We start from the raw sequence: 9738 nt of genomic DNA, 5'->3' as shown, positions 1-9738 counted from the left end.
GAAATTTCAAAATATTCAATTTTATCTTGAATGCAATCAGTAATCAATTTTAGATTACTTTGGAAAAAAAATGAAAATTTAAGAGTGTTGTTGCAAGGCACTTTAAAGTGCCAATGCCATTGTTAATTTATGTGTGTTTTAAATTCAATCACAAGCAAAATGTTATTGTGTGTTGCTAAAATGCTTTATAGCATTAATTAAAATTTAATCATATTTTCGTGACAAATAAAAAATCATATTTTAGTTCTTAAAATATGTATTTATTTACTTTTTTTTTTTATAAAATATCTATTTATCATTTTAATACATTTATACTGGCTAAGTTGCCTAACAAGTAAGACTGAAATTGAGATAGAAAATTAGCAGGCTAACAAGTAAGACTGAAATTGGGATAGAAAATTAGTGAGGAGTGCTTCCCTGTCCTCGTCGTCGCTCCAATCTGTCCTTGCATATTCTCCAACAGGGTGAGGGCGAAGAATCCCTATTAAACCTACTTATTTAAAAAATAAAATGAAAATACAAATAAAATGATAAATTACATAATCATCAAAATATTACACTATGTCAATTAAACATTTCACTAAGAACGCATTTTTTTAAAATTAAATGTTCTGACTGCTATGCATCATATTTATCTTTTTTTTTAGAATTAAAATTATATTCCATCCAAAAAAAAAGTAAACTTATAAAATTAGTTTAAATTTGTAAAGAAGAGACTTGTGTCATGGGCTGGTAGACCTATGATCAGTTACTAGTGATGTAGATGGGCCTTCTCAGGCAGTACAGTGGGCTCCAGAGTCCAGATCCACCACTTTCCCTCTCTCGTCTCCTTCTTCTATAGTTCATTCATACTCGTTCCAGAGTTGTATTGGTACCACGCACCGGGAGAGACCTCATTCCTTAAGCAGATCAATCTTCTCAGGAAAAATAAATCTCATTCAGCATATGTAATAGGTAAGTCTCTGTAATTTTATTATTTAAATGATTTGAAATTAGTTGTTGGGTTATTTTTCATATTTTTTGTTAATTGTTATCATATTTTCTGGATTTTCTTCTTGGGGGCCAAAAGTTGTCATTTTGATTTGAAAGGCATAATAGCTTGGGCTTTTTTAGTTGATATATATGTATATTCAGAGCTCGAACTTCAATTGTTGGTACTTTTCGAATTTCGGGTTTTAATTTTATTCTGTTTTTGTTAATTATACCTCTTAAAATGCAACCCTCACAAGATACGATCTCTGCTCTGCTCTTCCCCTTTTTCCTTCGGACCAATTTTTGTCGTCTTCTTACATCGTCTACCAGGTTTACTTCTTTATTGTTCAGTTTTGTTTGATTTTTCTTAATAGAGTAATATATAGGCATGTGCTCATGATTTTTGGGGTTTTAATTTGGGTGATTGAATGTTCTCTTTCACTAGATGACTTGTAATATGGGGTGTTTAATCATGTTATGTTGAATTTGTTAAACTTTGATGGACCATGGTCAATGAAATAACCCAATTTTTAACTTGAGTTGGCCTAGTGATAATTTAAAAGAGCTGCATCTATGTATAACGTTGCTATGCTCGAGAAACTTCAACCTATAACATAGCCAATACAATGAATGACTGTTGCTAAAATAAAATAAAATTACGCTGAATAACTTCTATGATTGCTATGAAGAAAGGTGTGTGTGTAAACACTTTGTATTGTATCAGCAGGCAAAAATGGGAGGAAGAGGAGTAATCGGAGACAAATGGTCCATGAGGGTTCTCTGGGCATGTGCAATTGGAAGTGCATTTAGTATGTACTTGATTACATCTTCACTTATTTTCGTTATAATTTGCATTACAGTAATTTTATGTATTTGTAATTGATGCTTTTTCTTGATCACATAGTCTACGCTATTTGCTCCTTTTCTTGCCTTTACAAACTTGGCTGACAGTGATGGTTGATTATTATAGGCTTGTACTTTGTCGCTGCTGAAAGGCAATTGCAGAACAGACAGCGAATGCTGGCTGAAAGTTTGGAAGCCATGGAATTAGAGTCCAGGGATGGCGATGACGTTTGACTCTGATGAAATTACAAAACCATAACGAGAGAGAAGAAGAGTTCTTGTCTAGTATTTGTCATTAGTTTTTGAGCCCACATCGTGGAGTGTTTCTCTGTATGAGAATAAACTTTAAACTTTAAAGAGATTACATTTTTGACTGAAAACTCTTAAAAGACAGGTTTTGGTGACCAGTAATAATGCATATATAACTCTTAATAATCCACTAGCCTCGGAAGAATATACAAATATGCAGGATCCAAACATTGGCTATGTTTAGGAGGAAAGTGCTGAAAATATTTGGAGAATACCAGAGAAGGAAATGAGGATATATTTTTCCTTTGTTTATTGTGTTTAGTATGAGAAATTAGAAGGATGTAAATAAATCAAAATTTTCTAGTTTGTATGAAACAGGAGTAATATATTTTTGCATGATTCCGGTACAACACAAAGTAAATGAATTTTGAATAAAATATTCAACAATTTTGGTTTTAACATGCAACATCATGAATAATAAATTGTGGTTTTTAGGTTAGGTTCCTTGAACAAAAAATGGGTGTGTTGTGCATAACTACGGCATATTTTAAACATATATACTCTTATTGCTCATGTTTATTTGAATAAAACATATTAGATTTAAGTGATCACTTGCCTGCCAGGAAAGGAAGTGTTAATATTATTTCTTCTTAGTGATCACTCAATCAACCATTAAGTAGATGAGTATATTTAGTTTAGAGATAAACTATTGGCGTCCTACAGCAATACTAAAAGTAGTAAAAGTGATTAACCATGAGGAGCCGAACTAACGCTGAAACAAATCTGGTTTAGTTATTACTTTCACGAAAAATTGAATAATTTGAACAGGCACTGTAGTCTCCAACACAATAGTTAACGATAACCCGAAATGTTATGTGCAATAAAATATATTCTTTATTTTTTATTTTAAAAAAAAACATATGCATGCATATAAAGAGCAGGCAAGAAAAGTTGGCAACGATCCCTTGAAAATGCAAAGAAACCGAGAAAACTATGCCAATGGTTTCGTTCAGCTCTCTTCCCAAATTTCGTTACAACACAAACTGCATGACTATCCCGAGTACTCGACGAGAAAACCCAAACACTCCCAACATCTTATTATTATATATACGAAGCCCCCGAAGTCCTTAACCATATAAACAAAAACAAACCTTCAAACTCAAACATGGCCGCTTTCAAGTTAGCTCTTATGGCGTTCCTCTGCATAAGCACTTTCAGCCACGCTGCCAGGGTCTCACCAACTGCAGTCTTTAACACTCCACAACAACAACAACCGGCTTCTCCCTCGGGCAGTACTGAAGGAGTGTACGACGCTGCTCACTGGGGGAAGATGGGCCTTGTTCCACACTCGGGTTTGGTCGCCAACTCCGGTACCGGCGTCGGATACGGCTCTGGTACTGGGTCAGGTACCGGAAAAGGGTATGGTTCTGGGTCTGGGGATGGGTCAGGTACCGGAAGTGGGTATGGTTCTGGGTCCGGCGATGGGTCAGGTACCGGAAGTGGGTATGGTTCTGGGTCCGGGTATGGGTCTGGTACCGGAACAGGATACGGTTACGGAGGAGGCAATGGTGGATCAGGAACTGGAATTGGAATCGGAGTGGGCCAGGGAGGCAGTGGTGGTGGTAACTGTGGATATGGGGGATGTAATGGGCCTTATAACTGCAACCCTGTTAATGGAGAAGGTTGTGGGTTTTGGAACTGTGGTAATGGGCCTTGCCGACCTGTGTATAATGGGCCTTCATGTACAGTTCCTTTTAATGGGCCTCCATGTCCTTACAACAATTGTCCACCTTACAATGGTGGCAGCTATCCCATCCCTCCCCAGGTGGGGATTGATATTGGTGACGACGGTCATCGGCCCACTACTAATCCTGGTACAAATCCTGGAGAGGTCGATAACAAGCCCAATAACAAAGTTCCACAGCCATCTTTGGTCCATAAAATGCCCGCTGACAAAGCCTATCTTGGGTCTGGTCAAGGTTGGGCCCCACAAGCTCAACAGATTCACAACTAAATTAGTCAAACTATATGTAACAAAGTTGAAATAGTGAACTTCTCACTAAAGCCATGAAAAATAAGATTATCATCGTATACATGAATTAGATATCCTTCAAATGAAAATGAAATGTGTAGATGATGATACTATTTTTGTTGTGTTACTTTTCATTATACTTTTTTTTCTTTAAAAAAAAAATTATATATAACTTATTCGGTGATTATAAAATAAAAGATGCTCCAATATTTCACACAAAATAGACAATTTAGGCAAAAATAACTTTTCTAAGACACCATCTATGTATTGTTGTAAACTATAATCCATCTTCAAAAGATCATGCTCGACATTGTTACATCTCAACTACTTGCAATTGGATATGCCGCTAAAATTAATCAGCATTTGCCAAGTATGTTCGTGTCCCAAATACATTCCACCACTAAAATTTGGCCTTGTGAGTAATGATAACAAAACTAAAAATTTCAGATTCTCACCGGTTATACCAAATTATGTTAAATTTACATCAGTATTCTGTTCACTTGTATTCTTCATGCCTAAAGTTATTATGGACTGTCATTATATGTATGGACATACTAAGAATGATTTAGCTTAAATCTTAAATTTAGCTTTATACTTACAATATATATCGAAGTCTTTTTTTTTTGGGTAATACGTGTTCCAATAGCTACAAAAGAAAAATGAAAAAAAAAAAGTTGAAAAACTCATTAATTAAATTATGTATGGACTCAAAATAGTTTTAAAATAAAATTTTATTTCAAAAAGTAAAAAAATAATTTTTAAAATACTTATGTTTTATTTCAATATAATCTTGAATAAATATCATTTTTATCCCCGAATTATAACTACTATCATTTCGTGCTTCCTAAATGATTCGCGATGTTAAAAATTTTCATCGAACTATGCATGTTACTGCAATATGGGTATTATGTTAGATTTTGTCTAATATGGCCAACAGAATGCTGACATAGCACTTTAAATGCTGAAGTGATATTGTTACGTCATTGCCAACTGTGTAATTCAAAATAAAAAATCAATTTAGAATTATTATTTTTATTTTAAATAAAAAATAAAAAATAATTTTAAATTTAGTTTTTAAAAAATTAAACATTGCCATGGTTTAGAAAATGAAAATCCTTATGTGCATATTAGGAAATTTGAGGAGGTAGTAGCCACTTTCTATATCCAAGCTATTATTGCGAATACTGTGCGATTGAAAGGGTTTGAGGATATGATGAATAGGGTTTTCAAGGATTATTTGGATAAGTTTGTGATTGTGTTCATCGATGACATTTTGGTGTACTCTCAGTCAGAGACAGAGCATGAGCAGCATCTGCGTTTGGTTTTGCAGCGGTTAAGGGAGCATAGGTTATATGCTAAGTTCAGCAAGTGCGAGTTCTGGCTACCGCAAGTCACATTTCTGGGCCATATCGTTAGTAAGGAGGGGATTTTGGTTGAGCCAAGTAAGATTGAGGCAGTGAGAGATTGGCCTAGACCGAGCAATGTTCCTGAAGTGAGGAGTTTTCTGGGATTGGCAGGATATCAGAATTGACAAGGAAGAAGACAAAGTATGTTTGGACAGATAGATGTGAGAACAGTTTTAAGGAGTTGAAGCGGCGACTGATCACCGCGCCAGTGTTGAGTTAGCCGACAGATAATGAGAAGTTTGTGGTTTATTGTGATGCTTCCAGACATGGTTTAGGATGTGTGCTGATGCAAGCTGGTAAGGTGATAGCCTACGCATCGAGACAGTTAAAGGAGTATGAGCAGAGATATCCCACACATGATCTAGAGTTGGCAGCGGTGGTATTCACACTTAAGATTTGGAGACATTATCTATATGGTGAAAAGTGCGAGATATACACCGACCATAAGCGTTTGAAGTACTTCTTTACTCAGAAGGATCTGAATATGCGCTGGAGACGGTGGCTGAAGTTGGTTAAGGATTATGATTGTGATATCCTATACCATCCTGGGAAGGTTAATGTAGTGGCTGATAGAGCTGTAAATACGGGCCGGGCTTTTGAGCACGACACGAAACCGGCACGAGCCCGGGAGACACGAGCACGACACGACACGAAAAAATATGGGCCTGAGCCAGGCACGACACGAATTGAAAATTGGCACGGCATGGCACAACACGACATGGGCTTGAGCACGGCACGGCACGACAAGCCCGAAGGCACGACATGAAAGCACGAACAAACTAGCCCGAAAGCACGGCACGATAAAAAACCGGATATTTTGACATTAATAATCATAATAAATTTTTATTTGTCAATTATTAATAAATTAAAATGATAATAGAAGTCTTATTTTTCTCAATGTTTATATTTTTATAATTATATTAATTTATTTTAAGATTTGTGAGTTAAATTTTTTAGCATTTATTAGTAGGTATTAAAATTCTAATAATTATATTTGATATAATTTTGTGTAAAATATTGTTAAAAAGTATATAAAAATATCTAAAATTATAATTTAAACAAAGAAATGTATTTGGTTTGGTGGTAAGTCTATTGACGGTTAAAGAGGAGGTGGAGGGTTCAATTCTCCATCCTCATATTTTTTGGCAAAAATAAAGTGGGCCTAAAAGTGGGCCCAAATATAGAAAGTGGGCTGGCCCGAATAAGGAATGTGGGTCGGCACGACATGGGCCGGGCCCATGGGCCGTGCTGGGCCTGCTCTTTCAAAAATGGGCCGGCCCGGCACGAATTTACCGGAGGCACGAAAATGTGGGCCGGGCCGACCCACATTTACTGCTCTAGCTGATGCATTGAGTCAGAAGGGCCCAGGACAGTTGTTCAGTTCGAGACAGATATTCGATAAGCTAGTGGAGGAGATGACTAGAGCGGGTATAGAGTTGGTGGTTGGTCGGCTAGCCAACATCACTCTTCAGTCTACACTCCTTGAGAGAATCAAGAAGGCGCAGGGGAAAGATTCCCAGTTGAGAGGTCACATGGAGAACGTCTTAGTCAGAGCGGCTAAGGACTTTTCTTTCTCAGAGATGGGGTTACTGAAGTATAAGGGTCGGATCTGTGTTCCGATGGATTTTGATATCTGGCGGGAGATCCTAGATGAATCGCATACCACTCCCTATTCCTTGCATCCAGGTACGACGAACATGTACCAAGATCTGAGAGCTTTGTATTGGTGGTCGGGCATGAAGAGGGATGTGATGGATTATGTGGCCAAGTGCTTAACTTGCCAGTAGGTCAAGACTGAACATCAAAGGCCAGCAGGGTTGCTGTAGCCTTTAGGGATTCCAGAGTGGAAGTTGGAAGATATCACCATGGACTTTGTGGTTGGCTTGCCGAAGACCGTGGGACAGCATGACTCGGTGTGGGTGATTGTGGATAGATATACCAAGTCCGCCCACTTTTTACCTGTTAGGATGACTTATACCGTGGAGCAGTATGCTGAGTTATATGTGAAAGAAATTGTTCGACTTCATGGGGCTTCGAGGTCGATAGTATCCTACAGGGACCCCACCTTCACCTCCAAGTTTTGGGAGAGTCTGCAAAAGGCTATGGGAATGCAGTTACGGTTTAGTACTGCTAATCATCCTCAGACAGATGGACAATTTGAGAGGACGATTCAGATACTAGAGAACATGCTATGAGCCTGTGTGCTAGATTTCAGGGGATCTTGGAGCAAGTATCTCCCCTTGATTGAGTTCTTGTACAACAACAGTTATCAGGCGACTATCAGAGTGGCTCCGTTTGGGATGCTTTATGGGAGGAAGTGCATATCACCTATCCATTGGGATAAGGCGGGTGAGATGAGATATCTGGGCCTTGAGATGGTTTAGAGGACCAATGAGGCGATTGACAAGATTAGAGCTCGAATGCTCGCCTCCAGAAGAGTTACTCGGACTTGAGATGCAAGAGTCACGTGTCTATGCTATGGAAGTATATATCAGATTCGACGCATGTTTTGAGTTATGGGAATCTGGAGCTGGACCAGGGTTTATCATATGAGGAGAAGTCGGTTCAGATACTCGACCGAAAGGATAAGGTCTTGCAGAACAAGACCATCTCCTTAGTGAAAGTGTTGTGGAGGAACAACAAAGTTGAGGAGACGACATGGGAACTTGAATCGGAGATGCGGGAGCGGTATCCTGAGTTGTTCAGGTAATTTCGAGGACAAAATTTCTGTAAGGAGGGGATAGTTGTAGCGTCCCAAATTCGCTAATAAGGCTTGGGGCTTTGATTAGTGTGCCTGGAAGGCAATAAGTGATTTATTGTATTTAAGTGTGAATTTGATAAATATGTGAATAGAAATGCATGTTTAGGTGAATTAAATATGCATGTGGGCCCCATTTGGTTATTAGGGGCATGTTTGAATTTTAGCCCGTTGAGGTCATAAATGCAATATTTGTGATTATTGTGATTTATACCACGTGTAAGTGGTGATGTATTTGAGATGCATGATCCGAGACGGTCCTAGGGAGCCGATTAGCTAGAAAGTCACGACGGGATCAAATACCCGGCTCGGGAGGAGCCTATGGGTATTTTGGGAATGTAAAATGTGTTCGGGAATTATTGAGTAGCGGGTAGTAAATTAGTAATGATTTGGATATGTCGGGATTAATAAGGATTTATAAGACTACTTGGGGACTTAGCGGGGTATGGAAAATGACTGAAGTACCCTTGGGTCACTAAAGGATTAAGGACAAGTTAAATGGTTATTTTGGTCATTTTCGTTAAAGGAGAGGCTTATGTTAGGCAGTTGGGGTTATCCTTAGTTTCTAGGCATATTCTGGAAGGGAAAGAAAGAAGTAAAAATCAGAAGGAACTCTCCTTCTCTCCCACGTGTAACTCTCTCTCTCTCTCACTCTCTTGAGGCTTGGAAGGTTTTTGGGATTTTTGGAGGAGAAAGCTTTGAATTTAAGATGAGAGTTGGGGAAATCAAAGCTTGGAGTAGATTATAAATAGCTGAGGGTCGAAACCATTCTTGAGGTAAGGATCTAAGCTTGAATTCTATCTAATTTTCCTCTATTTTGCTGAAGTTTGAGGGGTTAAAGCTTAGATAATTGAACTTGAGTTATAGTAGGATTTTGGTTGGTTTCTCTGGGCTTATGTGCTGCTTAAAGTGTATTAGGATGACTATGGGACTCAAATCTGTTGTTGGGGTGCGTTTGGGAAGATTTCCAAGGGAGTTAGCATGTAAAATTGCATGGAATTTCTGGGTATCGGGGTTGAGCCGCGGCCCTGTTCATCAGCGCCGCATCCCGCTTGAGTTTATAGGCTAGTGGGGCTTCGAGAAATTTCCCAGGTGCCGCGGTGCAAGGTTTGGGCGTCGCGGCCCTAGGCTGTCAGATGTGAGGCAATTTTGCCTCTGTTTTGGGGTGCGGCGTGGCGCTTAAGGGAGGTTGGGTCGCAGCCCAAAAGTGGGTTTTTGGCAAAATGAGGGTTTTTAGCTCGGGAACTTGAACGCTAAGGCTTGGGAAGGTTTCTACTGCCCAGTTTAGTAGAAACCAAGGTCCCGGAGGTTAGAATTATGTCTTGAATCTATTTAATGGATTAGAAAGTGTTGGTTGATTATTATTCTTACGTTGTGAGTAGGATCTCTCTTCAAGGCTCGGGTTAGAGGATTGTGCTCGTGATCGCGGTGCTCGGTTAGCTTCGGACACAGGTAAGAAAACTGCTGTTCTCGTAGAG

General features: G+C 38.6%; 2 protein-coding genes across 5 annotated transcripts; both read left to right on the top strand.

Annotated features, from left to right (window-relative positions):
• The first annotated feature begins 737 nt into the window (after nt 1–737).
• On the top strand, nt 738–2250 carry LOC133796952 (uncharacterized). Of its 4 annotated transcripts, none has more exons than XM_062234668.1 (4): nt 738–954; nt 1230–1302; nt 1700–1781; nt 1943–2250. In XM_062234668.1, the coding sequence occupies exons 3-4, from the start codon at nt 1706–1708 to the stop codon at nt 2047–2049; spliced, it is 183 nt and encodes a 60-aa protein (XP_062090652.1). In that variant the 5' UTR covers nt 738–954; nt 1230–1302; nt 1700–1705; the 3' UTR covers nt 2050–2250. The 4 variants fall into 4 exon arrangements, with proteins under 4 accessions (XP_062090652.1, XP_062090653.1, XP_062090651.1 ...); XM_062234669.1 differs by having other exon boundaries at nt 1697–1781; XM_062234667.1 differs by lacking the exon at nt 1230–1302 and having other exon boundaries at nt 739–954; nt 1697–1781.
• A 979-nt stretch (nt 2251–3229) lies between these two features.
• Nucleotides 3230–4078, top strand: LOC133795309 (uncharacterized). The gene has a single exon (XM_062232765.1). It carries the CDS (start codon nt 3230–3232, stop codon nt 4076–4078), a length of 849 nt encoding a protein of 282 aa, XP_062088749.1.
• Nucleotides 4079–9738: the final 5660 nt, after the last annotated feature.

The sequence above is a fragment of the Humulus lupulus genome, chromosome 8 (assembly GCF_963169125.1).
Source record: "Humulus lupulus chromosome 8, drHumLupu1.1, whole genome shotgun sequence".
Classification (NCBI taxonomy): domain Eukaryota; kingdom Viridiplantae; phylum Streptophyta; class Magnoliopsida; order Rosales; family Cannabaceae; genus Humulus; species Humulus lupulus.
The sequence above is the reverse complement of the archived record's forward strand: the minus strand, read 5'-3'. Positions and strand labels throughout refer to the sequence as shown.

Excerpts from the sequence above, each read along its gene's own strand:
- LOC133796952 (XM_062234668.1), top strand. The coding sequence starts at position 1,706 with ATGGGAGGAAGAGGAGTAATCGGAGACAAATGGTCCATGAGGGTTCTC. Across the intron at positions 1,782-1,942 it reads TGCAATTGGAAGTGCATTTA|GCTTGTACTTTGTCGCTGCT; the intron begins GTATGTACTTGA and ends TGATTATTATAG.
- LOC133795309 (XM_062232765.1), top strand. The coding sequence starts at position 3,230 with ATGGCCGCTTTCAAGTTAGCTCTTATGGCGTTCCTCTGCATAAGCACT.